The sequence below is a fragment of the Geotrypetes seraphini genome, chromosome 4 (assembly GCF_902459505.1).
Source record: "Geotrypetes seraphini chromosome 4, aGeoSer1.1, whole genome shotgun sequence".
NCBI classification, from domain to species: Eukaryota; Metazoa; Chordata; class Amphibia; order Gymnophiona; family Dermophiidae; genus Geotrypetes; species Geotrypetes seraphini.
Genome location: NC_047087.1, coordinates 137,359,466 through 137,373,253, shown reverse-complemented (window position 1 = coordinate 137,373,253; position 13,788 = coordinate 137,359,466). Strand labels below are relative to the sequence as shown.

The window sequence follows — 13,788 nt, the reverse complement described above, 5'->3', positions numbered from 1 at the left end:
TCAGGATCGCGACCCAGTCTCTTGTCCAATAACGGTGACTCCTTCTTTGAGACGCTCGCTCCGTTGGTGGACCAACTCTTCCAATCTTTCCGGGGGTTTGCTCTTTCTCGTTCCTCCGCATCGCAAGGTCCTGACCACGGACTCCTCGGAGTACGCGTGGGGGGCTCATCTCGACGGTCTGCGGACTCAGGGTCTATGGTCGGCAGAGGACCGTCTTTGTCACATCAATGTGTTGGAGCTTCGGGCCATTTTTCTGGCGGCTCGAGCGTTCTGCCACTTGCTACACGATCAGGTAGTCCTCGTGCGGACGGACAACCAGGTGGCAATGTATTATGTGAACAAACAGGGCGGAACGGACTCTTGGTCTCTGTGCCGGGAAGCCCTGCGCCTTTGGGAATGGGCGGGCTCCCAGAACATCTTCCTACATGCGGTTTACATTCAGGGAGAGAGGAACTGTCTGGCAGACAAACTCAGTCGTCTTCTCCAGCCGCACGAGTGGTCTTCGACCGCTGGGGGACTCCTCAGGTGGATCTGTTTGCCTCCCCGGAGACTCACAAACTGCCCCTCTATTGTTCTCGGATGTACTCCCGGGACCGTCTCGAGGCCGATGCCTTCCTTCTCGACTGGGGGGGAAGGTTCCTTTATGCGTTCCCTCCTTTTCCTCTGATCTTGAGAACGTTGGTACATCTCAAATCGACCAGAGCCACTATGATTCTCATTGCGCCTCGTTGGCCCAGACAGCACTGGTTCTCCCTGCTCCTTCAACTCAGTGTCAGGGAATCTCTGCTTCTGCCTGTTTTTCCCTCTCTGCTGTCTCAGAGTCGGGGTTCGCTGTTACATCCCAATCTTCAGTCTTTACATCTGACCGCTTGGTTCCTTTCCCCTTGACTTCGGTTCCTGTTTCTCAGTCGGTGAGGGAGATTTTGGAAGCCTCGCGCAAGGTCTCGACTAGGCTTTGTTATTCCCAGAAGTGGACCAGATTTTCATCCTGGTGTTCCTCGAACCATCTGGACCCGAGTTCAGTTCCAGTGTCTTTGGTGCTGGAATATTTGTTGCATCTGTCTAAGTCTGGGCTGAAGACGACTTCCATTCGGGTGCATCTCAGTGCCATTGCGGCGTTCCATCGGCATCTCGAGGGTCGGTCTCTTTCTCTTCATCCTCTGGTAACTCGTTTCATGAGGGGTCTCATGAATGTTCACCCTCCTCTGAAACCTCCTCCTGTAGTTTGGGATCTTAATGTGGTCTTAGCTCAACTGATGAAGCCTCCTTTTGAGCCTATCGACAAATCTCATCTTAAGTTTCTCACTTGGAAGGTGGTCTTTTTGCTTGCGCTCACATCCGCTCGTCGGATTAGTGAGCTGCAGGCTTTGGTTGCGGATCCACCTTTTACTGTGTTTCATCATGACAAGGTGGTTCTTCGTACCCATCCTAAATTTTTGCCTAAGGTTGTGTCTGATTTCCACCTCAATCAGTCCATTGTTCTTCCGGTGTTCTTCCCGAAGCCCCACTCTCATCCTGGTGAGGCGGCCCTTCACACGCTTGACTGTAAGAGGGCGTTGGCCTTTTATCTCCAACGTACCAAGTCTCATCGGAAGGTTCCTCAATTGTTTTTGTCCTTTGATCCTAATCGATTGGGACATCCTGTTTCCAAGCGCACCTTGTCCAACTGGTTGGCTGCTTGTATTTCTTTTTGCTACGCTCAGGCTGGTCTCACGCTCCATGGTCGAGTCACGGGGCATAAGGTCCGGGCTATGGCAGCTTCTGTTGCTTTCCTCCGGTCTACTCCTGTGGAGGACATTTGTAAAGCTGCCACTTGGTCTTCGGTTCATAAGTTCACCTCCCACTACTGTCTGGACACTTTGTCCAGAAGCGACGGCCGGTTTGGCCAGTCGGTATTACGTAACCTGTTTTCCTAAATTGCCATCCTCCCACCTGCCCTTTTTTGGTTGGCTTGGAGGTCACCTACATGTGAGAATATCATGCCTGCTTGTCCTGGGATAAAGCACAGTTACTTACCGTAACAGGTGTTATCCAGGGACAGCAGGCATATATTCTCACAACCCGCCCTCCTCCCCGGGGATGGTTTCTTTGCTGGTTATGGAACTGAGGACCACGAGGTGGGGATGCGCCCTCTAGTGGGCAAGAAGGCATGCACATGCGTGGTGCAGTGTAGCAAACTTGAAACTTCAATCAAGTTTGCTTGAAAAGCTGTCCGCGCTGGGGCTCCGTAGATGACGTCACCCACATGTGAGAATATATGCCTGCTGTCCCTGGATAACACCTGTTACGGTAAGTAACTGTGCTTTACTGTTTGTGTAGCTTCCTATACTTCTTGTGGAGAAGACTTTGCTGAAAATCAAGCAGGATGAGAAGTTCATGATACTCATTGTGCTATACTGGCCAAAACCAAAATGGCTCCTTTTATTTCTGTACCTAACCTCCAAAGACCCATGAATATAGAGTGCCTTCTGACTCTCATCACCCAGAACGAGAGGTCTCCTGCACCCCAGCCTTCAATCCTGGTCCGTGCAGCTTGGAGATTGAGAGGTTAGAAATCAACTTTCCACCTGCATAAAAGATATGTCTCCCAAGTTCTGCTGGCTTCCAGTCGATATTGTGTATTTAGATTTTCAAAAAGTATTTGACAAAGTACCTCATGAAAGACTTCTGAAGAAAAAAGAATAGGAAGTAATATCCTATTATGGATTAAGAACTGGTTGAAAGACAGAAAACAGAGAGTAAAGTAGGTTTAAATGGTCAATATTCTCAATGGAGAAGGGTAAATAATGGGGTTCCCCAGGAGTCTGTTGGGGGACTGCTGCTTTTTAACATATTTATCAATGATCTAGAAATGGGAATAACTAGTGAAGTAATTGAATTTGCTGATGACACAAAGTTGTTAAATCACAAGAGGATTGTGAAAAATTACAAGAGGGCCTTGTGAGACTGAGCATCAAAATGGCAGATGCCATGTAATGTGAGCAAGTGCAAAGTGATGCATTTGGGAAAGAGGAACCTGAACTATAGCTATGTGATGTAGGGTTCCATGTTAGGAGTCACTGTTTTACTCCTTGGGATTTTGCCAAGTACTTGTGACCTGTGTACTTGGCCATTGTTGGAAAGAGGATACTGGGCTTGATGGACCTTTGGGCTGTCCTAGTATGGCAACTCTTATGTTCTTAACATATAGTCCACATTCTGGGAGTCACCATCCAAAACACACTTAGAGTAAACAAGCAAAAATAGTTACAATATTATTAACTAATACATCACGACCAAAAGAAAATAACAACATAATCCAAAAAAAAAGAAAAGCACCTTGCATGTGATTTGCCATTCCTTATGCTGTTACTTATTATTTTTAGTCTGATCCTTTTTCCATTTTCTGAAGGATTTTCTTTTACCCTTAATAACTTCCTTCACCTCATTTTTTAACTTTAGAAAGACTTGGACTCATTATTTATGAAGGCTTTTGCAGTTCTATGAACCTGGTCATCAGTTGTGATCTTGACTCACACTAGCTCCTAATTTAAGCAAGAATACTATTTAAATCCTATCTATCCTGTCTATTATTTAAATCCATAAATGGTGACAGCCCAGCCTACTTGAGCAACCGCCTAATCCAAACTACCACAACCAGACACAGGAGAACCCAGACACCATTCACATACCCTTCAATCATAGACATCAAACAGAAAAAATTGTACGATGGCCTTCTAGCCACACAGGCAGCAAAACTAGATCACCAACTCTACAATCTACTAATCACGACCCAGATTACAAAACTTTCAGAAAAGAATTAAAAATCCTGCTATTGAAGACTAACTAGCACCGTATGAAACATTTCAATCCTCTGAAGCAACCAGCTCTACTTTGTGACACCTCTGGACATGTCCAGAAATCCTCTTCTGTAATCCACCTTGAACCGCAAGATAATGGCGGAATAAAAATCACTAATGTAATGTAATGTAATTATCAGCATCAGAGGAATTTTATTTGTTTCAGACTAGCACATCTTTTCTGGTGTGGCTCCAGACCTGTGGAACAAATTGACTGGAGATTTGAGAGTTGCCCAGGATTGTTAATTATAAAGGAAGGATTTGTTGTTTGATAGAAAAGATAGGTTGAAGGGATGGGATGGTGGGGGTGATGCGAGGTAATTTGATTGTTTTGTTGATTGCTGATATTGTACCCCACATTGTATGGCTTTTTGTTTAAACTTGTGAGGTATAATACTCTGAATTAAATAAGTATAGGAAGATAAGTAGCAACAGGGTAAAAACCAGACGGTAGAGAGTATACGAATGAAAGAAGGAAATGTAGTCATCAAAAGGTGAGAACAAATATAAAGAGAGGCTAGAGAAATAAAAATTAGAAACCTAAATAAAAAAAAACTAACAGGAAAAACTAAAGGATAAAGGGAAAAGTAAAGAGAGAAAATAAAAACAGAAGGTCAAGAAATATGAAGATCTGCAACTAAACAGATGAAACAGTTGAGGGGGGAGAATGTTTTCAGTGAAAAAGTAATCTGTTTGCCATATTAATCTACTGGAATGCACAGAATTAAAGAATTAATGAATCAGAAAGAATTGATACCTTTTTTTATTGTTTCCTGGGATGGAAGTGGTGGAGGAAGGGTTCTCAGGACTGTTGGACAAGAAAGGGAGCAAGATAATTTCAGGGGTCTGTTGTGTACAGAAGGATAGAGCAGAGAAGGTGTCAGGGTGCTGCTAGATATGGGGGTGGGAGAATATATGAAGGAATAAAATGAAAGAAAATAGTTGTAAGAAGCGAGGGTTGGTTGGAGAATGTAGTATGGTGACAGTGTGGATGGGAGGGGAATGGGGTGAAAGAATCAATCTCTGGATATTGGTGCTGAATATCTAGGTGTAGCAGTAGCTGCCAGTATCATCCAGATGCTTGCAGTATTCAGTGTTGATACCCAAAGTTATCCAGGCAACTTAAGTTGCCCAGATAGCTATCTGGATACTAGCACAGAATATCACTGGTTCCCAGAAAAATTCTGTTTCCTTAAACTGCTCCAGTGCTATCCAGATAGCACACAGGCCATCTGCTGGAATTTTCAGTAGCATTACCTGGAAAAACAAATGGTGTAAGATATTTTGTTTTCTCACTATGTTGTTTCTGCTTCATACAGAAATGTCCTGGTGGAGTCGGCAAGGATTGCTCGTGGTAAAATCTTGGATATGACCCAGCTCAACGCACAGAAGCATGATGCAGTCATCTTCCCTGGGGGATTTGGAGCTGCCAAAAACCTGTACGTTTTCTTCTTTAAGCAGCATACCATTTTATTTTAACACTTGCAACCATTGCCCTCACAGAAAATTATTTTTGTTTTTAACAACAGTTTTTTAAGCAAATCAGGAGCATAACTATGGGTGCATCCATGGCCCCAAGTATTGCTAATCTTTTTGTCGTGAATTTTGAAGATAATTATCTCGCAGACTTTCCATTTATAGAAGAGGTTAAAATTTATCATAGATATTATATTACCCTTCCATAAAATACATATAATAATAATTTATTTCTTGTGTACCACCAAACCAGTAAAAAGTTCTAGGCGATTCACAGCAAGATAAGGCTGAACATCCAGCTGATTTACAATACAAGAAAAGCTATTTCTAGAAGATACACTAGCCCTGATTCTGTAACCGGCGTCCATGTTGCAGACGCCGGTTACAGAATCGAGTTAAAGTAGACGTGGCCGCTATACTTATCGCGGCAAGGGATCTCCCTGCTGCGATAAGTATAGCGGCCGCCTGTCCGATTGCCGGCAGGAGGGTGCCCCTCCAACATTACCAATCGCCGGCAGGAGGGTGCCAAACCCCTCCTGCTGGAACATCGCCCCCCCCCCCCCCCGACACAACTGATCGCTGGCAAGAGGGTGCCCAATCCCTCCTGCCGGAGGACACCCCCCGACACTACCGATTGCTGGCAGGAGGGTGCTCAATCCCTTCTGCCAGAGGATGCCCCCCCTCTGGACCCCCCGCACTAACACACCTCCCCCACGCTAACACCCACCGATGACCACCCCTAACCCCCCCCCAGCTAACCTCCCCCCCAAACTAATCTCTAATTGTTGGCCGGCCGGGTCTTGCTACCTTCCAGCCGGCAGGCCCGCCTTGTCGAAATGAGGCGGGCCCGCCCCTTCCCGGCCCATCCCACGAAGCCTAAGGTCTGATTGGCCCAGGTCTAGAAGCCTGGACCAATCAGGCCTTAGGCATAGTGGGTCCGCCCATCCCCACTAAGCCTAAGGCCTGATTGGCCCAGGCTCTTAGTTGCCTGGGCCAATCAGGCCTTAGGCTTAGTGGGGATGGGCAGACCCGCTATGCCTAAGGCCTGATTGGTCCAGGCTTCTAGAGCCTGGGCCAATCAGACCTTAGGCTTCGCGGGATGGGCCGGGAAGTTACGGGCCTGCCTCATTTTAACGAGGTGGGCCGGCCGGCTGGACGGTAGCAAGACCCAGCCAGCCGGCCAACAATTAGAGGTTAGTTTAAGGGGGAGGTTAGTTGGGGGGAGGTTAGGGGTGGTCATTGGTGGGTGTTAGAGTGGGGGAGGGGTGTTAGCGCGGGGGGTCCGGAGGGGAGGCATCCTCCGGCAGGAGTGATTGGGCATCTTCCTGCCGGCAGTCGGTAGTGTCAGGGGGCATCTTCCGGCAGGAGGGATTGGGCATACTCCTGCCGGCTATGGGTTGTGTCGGGGGGTGGCGGTGTTCCGGCAGGAGGGGTTGGACACCCTCCTGCCAGCAGTTGGACAGGCAGCCGCAGCCGCTATACTTATTGTGGCATTTTGCTGGCCTACATTGTAAGCATTTCTTACTCTACTAGGGAGACGCATAGGGCCGCCTAGGTTCGCCAAAGGCCCTTAGGCGGTCTTGTGGGCCTCCTTAGGCTCCCGGAGGCGCCTTCAATATAGGTGGCCTGCCTGGGGAGCATTTTTTAAAAAACGTCCATCTCAATTAGCTGATTAGATAGCTGTAGGACACCTATAGCTGCCTAAAATTGGGACGCACTTTGCAGAATCAGGACCATAATGCCTATATATAGATAGACCTATGTGTTTTTCAATTGGCTTAACAGTAGAAGTATGTGTTTAAAATTCAAGATTAATTATGATAATTTAGAGGTCCACTATCTGGATCTTCTTATACAAAAATCTAATTATGGTTTTCATACGACTCTCTATAAAAAAAACTGATAGATAGAAGTGCTTACTTATATTTTTCCAGTTTCCATAACAGGAATTTGAAGACTAATTTACCATTTAGCCAATATTTGAGAACACATAAATTGTGCTTGGATTTTGGAGATTTTATTATACAAGCAGATGTGCTGAGAGATTTTTAGATAGGGGCTATCCAAAAGAATGCTTACAATATAATTTCAATAAAGCTGTAGCCTATGATCGTGACTCTCTTTTAAATCACCACACATATAAAGACCAACCTGATTTAGTGTGTATATATGAGATTCTCAGAACATTCATACAAGATATAAAAGATTATTAGAAAACATTGGTCTATTTTAGAGGAAAATGCTTACTTTAAAGAAAAGAAATTGATTATTGCCTTCTCAAGAAATAAGAATTTAAAAGAGACTAGTTCCATCGACTCTTCACAGTTTAAAAAAAAAGGTTATACAAATATGAATTAAATACTATTGTTCCTAAAGGTTTAAACTGTAGAAATTTATTTTATTTTTTTTTTTGTAAAAAAATTTTAGAACAATTTTTTTGTAACATCTAAATTATCTATCTTTTGTTAGTAAGCATTTCTATCTGTCAGGTTTTTTTAATAGAGTCATGCAAAAGCCATAATTAGACAAGTGTTATAATAAAATGATTAGGTATATGTAAAATAGATGTTTTTGTACAATAACCTCTGGAAGCTTCACCGGTGGGTTGTGTATCTATTCCAGCCTTGGCTGCAGAACTTAGAAATAAAACCAACCCCCTCTGTGAGGTCCTGTGCAGACACTCCCCTTGAAGCTCAGTTTGTTTCTGCAGCCTTGCTGAGAACTTCTAATTTCTTCTGCTCGTGATTTTATTTCTCAATTCGTAGTCTTTTGTTTTCTTCGGTGCCGCAGGTATTGCCCAAGTGCTGCGGATTCATTCTGAAAGTGTTCCTTCAGCGGGAGATCGCAGACTTTTCCTTAAATATTGTTTATTTCTGGAGGGTACTCTGTAAGCTTAAACTGCAGTAAGTCCTCTAGACCAGTGTTTTTCAACCTTTTTTGGGCAAAGGCACACTTGTTTCATGAAAAAAATCACGAGGCACACCACCATTAGAAAATGTTAAAAAATTTAACTCTCTGCCTATATTGACTATATATAAATATAAATAAATATATATAAATATATATAAACAACGCACAGATGAGCTCTGAATAATTTTCTCCTGTAGGCTTAGTACGAGCATGTAGGAGACGCTGCAATACTGAACAGTACGCCTGATTAGAGTCCTCTATATCTGCATGTAATAAACGAACAAGGTCAGAAAAATACACATCAGAATCTGACTGTTTTAAAACTTGCACAGCTAATTTCTGAAAAACATCTTTTTCAAGAGCATGCCACGAAATCTGAGTCTCAGTGTCCACAGACATAGCTACAGTCGTAAATTAGAAACCTAGATATCCCGGCAAACGAGCCCCCAAAATCTGTAGAAGGATTTATGGTTCACTTAGCAGTATTATAAACACATTACGTCTCTGTTAAGTGGTCTAGAGAAAACCATAACCTTTTATTCAAGTTCAAATATCATGGTCTAATTATACGACACAAAACCCAGGCTAATGAGAAATATCTTTATTATGAAAATAGAAAAATATAATTCACAAGCCAGCTGCAGAATCTAAATATTGTTCAAAATATCTAATTACACAAATGAAACTCAGTACATGATTGTCACAATCTAATGGTTAGACAACTAAGTAAAACTTCTTGTTAAACACACACTATTCCTTATAATAATAATCCCTGATTAACAAATGATTATATTATCACCCAGGTAACTTTTCAACCCTTTACCTTTATCAATAGATTCCTATCTAATTCCCAAGCTAATAAAAGTAATTTCCGTATGCTCACCCTTAATTAGCCTCTCCGGCACAATTAGGTGGAAGAAAACTTCGTGTCAGCTGGAAGACGTCAGGAATACCGTTGTAAAAGTTACACGTGTTGAAAATCCTTGATGAGGCTATAAATCATCAGCAATAAGTTCCGTTTATCTGTGCTAAGTTCAGAACAGTTTTTAAATGTCCGAATTTCTATCTCTTAGGCAGAGAATCACACGAGGTAACTTACAGGTCTAATTATTGAAAGAAAAGTTTACAATTAGAACATCTGTGAGCAGATCTGAGCTTCCCCGGACCTTATCACAGACTAACTAATTATTAATTAATTAGCACCTTTCTTTTCTTGAATCTCATCAGATGACTTCCTCGGACCAATCCAGAAACAGAACTTGATGAATAGCCTTTCTGTATAAAGTATCATATATGCTGGAAGACCCAGGGCCGTTAGACAGATAAGAACAGAATAATTTCTTCAAGATTCACACTGTCCCATTATTAAAGCACAGATGAATGCCCTTGAATAGCAACATTCGGGTACATCCCCATAATGCATCAGGCAGAAACTGTAAAGCAGTGTACTTCTTACTTCTGCAAAATTCATGCTTGAAAGTTGCTTGCAGAGAGAGATTCTTGAAACAATGGTTCAGGCTTGATGACATCATGGAGGCCTAACCTCAGGTGTGAATACGGAAATATCCCTACAGTCCCCCCTTTTGGAGGAGAAATAACTTCAATGGAGTCAATTTCACCTTCAACCTAACTAAGTAGGAAAGGATCGACAAGACCCAAGGTGATATAAAAATGCATAAACATAAGCAATACCATATAAATCAGCAATAAATCAAAGATATCAATAATCAATGGATAATAATCATAAAGGCAAGGGTAAAATATATGAACCCAGCCAAATAAATGATAATAAAATCACTGAATAATGGCAATATATGATAAAATCAAAAATCATAACTACTTAGCAAGGCACAAAAGGTATGCCAAAGCAAAAGTTAAGACAGATAGATCAATCAAAAATACGGCTAGCAAAATTACTCTTTCATAGCCGCAATGAAATCATGCATTCTTAAGTCTGTATGTGATGGTTTCTGTCGAATAAGACGTCTAATCCGGATGGTCTCATAGAGTGCAAAAACAGAGAACCCAAATAAGAGAACCCACAGGATGGCAAAAATTGGAATAACAACAGTGATAAAAAGATCAATACTGCGGGTATCAACAACTTCATGTACATTGGAGGAGCCAATATGAAAGTCCTCAATATGAAGCTTATCATTATCAACTTTCAGTTCAATGGTGTGGGAAGGCTTTGTCATCAAATATTGTTCCACTTCAAGAGTAAAGTTGATGGGATGTCCACGGAAAACATCCAGGATTTCCAATTCAGTTTCAGTAGGAGTAGAGTCCAAATGGAAAAGAGAAACATCGAAAGAAGATGTTCTGGAGCAGGATCTGGAATGGGAAGAACAAGAAACCAGGAGAATCTTGAAGGACAACATGGGACTGCGGACCAGGATCGATTACTTTGGTACCAACGCCAATCAGCAGGACAACCAGGAACAGAATCGGCAGAACTCGTTTCGCCATCTGAAAAACAGAAAAGAGAGAGAACAGCCTAGGCTGTTGCTAGGTTAATGTCTTCATCACAACAATGGTTTCATCCTGGGCAAATTTACTGGGATGACATGGTCTCAGTTGATTAATGTGGACCCATTTAAGGACATCTGCACCTGGAGAATTTGATTTGATGCGAATTTGATAGGCCACAGGTGAAGCTTTTTCCACTATAGGGAATGGACCATGCCAACTTGGCAAAAATTTACTTTCTTTGGTCTTGGTTTTGCCAAAATTGTAATAAAATACCTTGTCGCCAATTTGGTATTCCTTTGTGGTAGTCCTATGATCATAATAGGCTTTTCTACCTTTAGCAGCAATTTCCAGATTTTTCTGGGCAAAAGAAAATGCACCCTGTAAATGGTTACGTAAATGGGTGACATATTCATGAGCAGTAGTAGCACTAGAAAGATTTACATCATTAGTTCTATACAACAAATGAATTGGTAATGTCATTTCTCTACCTGTCATCATTTCAAAAGGCGTCACCCCCGTAGACCGGTGAGGCGTGGCACGAATAGCCATCAGTACCAAAGGTAACTTCATGTCCCAATTCTTACCAGAGGTAGACACGTACTTCTTCAGGATCGTGATGATAGTACGATTCGCTCTTTCCACTTGTCCCGATGATTGAGGGTGGTAAGCTATGTGCAATTTACTTTTCACTCCGAGCATCTTCCACATGTGTCGCATCACATCCGCAGTGAAATGTGATCCTTGGTCTGAGTCCACTCTCATGGGCAAACCCCACCTACTGAACACATGATTCAGTAACAAGGTAGCGGTAGTCTCTGCCGTACAATTGGGTGCAGGCAAGCACTCAATCCACTTTGTAAACAAACAAGTGACAGTCAACATATACTTATTACCTCGGGAGGAACGGACCACTGGGCCAATCCAGTCAATCTGGATGTCGGACCAGGGCATGACCAAACCCTTCTTTCTCAAGGGTGCTCGGTGAAGTGGTGTAGAGGGTTGAAATTGGCAACAAGTCAAGCAACCTCTCGTATATAACTGCACATCTTGCCGCATATGAGGCCAATAGGCCACTTGCTTCAGTGTCTCATAGGTAACTTCTTCACCTCTATGTCCAGCACAAGGTTCATCATGTGCATGTTGCAACATGATTCCTCGATATGCACGGGGTACAACCCACTGCACAATACCATGCTTACTCGTCCGAGTGAGCAGGTTCTGATGAATCGAAAATTTCTCTCTGGAGGTGTAGAGTATCCTAAGTTCTTCATCCTTCTGATCGTCTTCAGACAATGGATGATCCTGTGGATTCTGTATGAAGTTATAGAACTTTCCCAGGATAAGATCGGTCTTCTGAGCGGTTACAAGATCAAAGGAAGGGATATCATTACCCCACTGCACCACAGGTGTTTCAACTACCTGTTTCGCTTGGCGTCGAGTAATAGCATGTACCATCGAAAACAACTCTTCAGGGCATTGCCATAGTTCACCTGACAAAGCACCTTCTTTGGCCAGTTGATCCGCAAGGTCATTTCCGATCTTGTCAGAACTATTAACCTTAGCATGACCTTTCACTTTCTTCCAGTAGATGGTCATGTCATTGTCTCGTACCAATTGATCTAAGGCTAGAATCAAGTCGCCATGATGGACAGGCTTTCCTTTGGAATTTAACATGTCCTTCTTTTTCCACACGGGTAAGTGAGACACAAAGTTTTGACGCACATAATCAGAATCTGTACAGATAATCAGTTCTGGGATCCCCTTCTGTACCGCAGACTGTACAGCGACCAGAGCTGCTACAATCTCTGCATATTGGTTGGTTTTAGCACCCAATCTATACTTCAAAGTTTCCATAGGTGTGTCGACATTCCACACTACACCTACTCCTGCGACCAAATTATGGGTCGAGGTATGGTGAAAGGCACAGCCATCTACGTAGACTTGAGGTATATTGGCACATAGCTGTTCATCGTAAAGATGATGACGATGGGGTTCCTCCTCTTCTGGTGGAACATCAGGTTCCGGTATACCTATAAGAGAATCTTGTTCTGTACAATCATGTAATTCTGCTATCCCTTGGGCTACTGTATTTCGATGTTTCAGGGCATACTTTACCTGTAAAGGCCATCCTTGGAGAGCCAAAGTCCATGAGACTATTCGGCTATTGGAGACACGACCAGTCTTGATCTTGTCACTACCCAAGAAACTAATGGGTTGATGACAAGTCTCTACAATGAGTTTTTCTCCTTGGATATAACTCCGAAAATGTTGAAGAGCCCAAACAGTTGACAGTAGAGCTTTCTCACATTCAGAATACTTCTTCTCTACATCGGTGAAGCCTTTGCTTGCATAGGCCACCACACGCTTGTCAGAGTCGTATTTCTGGTACAGGACAGCACTCATAGAGTGTTTGGAGAATCCTAGGTCGATGAAGAATTCACGACCACTCTCAGGGTAGGACAAGCAAGGAAAGCGACTAAGCTGCTCTTTCATCTCTTGCATAGCATCTTCCTGTTCAGGACCCCACGTCCAAGGTACATCCTTCTTTAGTAAGGCAACCAAGGGTCTAGAGATCTCTGCATACTGATCTATGAACTGTCGAGAATAATTGCATATTCCTAAAAATGAACGAAGTTCCGTCAAATTGGTAGGTTTCCTCAACTGTTGTAGGGCCTGTATCCTTTTCTTCTGTGGTCGAAGACCTTCAGAGGAAATGTCATACCCTAAATAATTCAGAGATGTTCGGCACCATTGACATTTGGCAAGGGTCAATTTAGCTCCTGCATTTTGCAATTGTTGGAACACATGTTCTACCTCTTCCAGGTGTTTCTGAAAGGTGGGACTCTTGATCAGGATGTCATCCACATAGACTAGAGTTCCTCGAGCTTCCGCATCTGGAAGGGCTTTATGGAGAAATATATTGAACTCAGCTGGAGAGTTCAGAAAACCAAAAGGTGTTCTATTCCACGTGTACTGTTTCTTCCCAAAGGTAAATGCTAGTTTGTATTGATCCGGTGGATGTACAGGAACTGTCCAAAATCCTGAAGCTAAATCCAAACTAGCTCCTTTGATGGTAGTCAAGCTCTGGTCA

General features: G+C 43.1%; 1 protein-coding gene across 3 annotated transcripts in view; it reads left to right on the top strand.

Annotated features, from left to right (window-relative positions):
• The window catches only part of GATD3A (glutamine amidotransferase like class 1 domain containing 3A), a 158,123-nt gene that overhangs the window by 71,198 nt on the left and 73,137 nt on the right, over positions 1–13,788 (top strand). For 2 of the 3 annotated variants that reach the window (XM_033941460.1, XM_033941463.1), the window contains exon 4: positions 5,159–5,278. The exons of the other annotated variant lie outside the window; for it this stretch is intronic. In XM_033941460.1, coding sequence (XP_033797351.1) covers positions 5,159–5,278 — 120 coding nt within the window. The remainder of the gene's footprint in view (positions 1–5,158; positions 5,279–13,788) is intronic. 3 annotated transcript variants of the gene reach the window in all.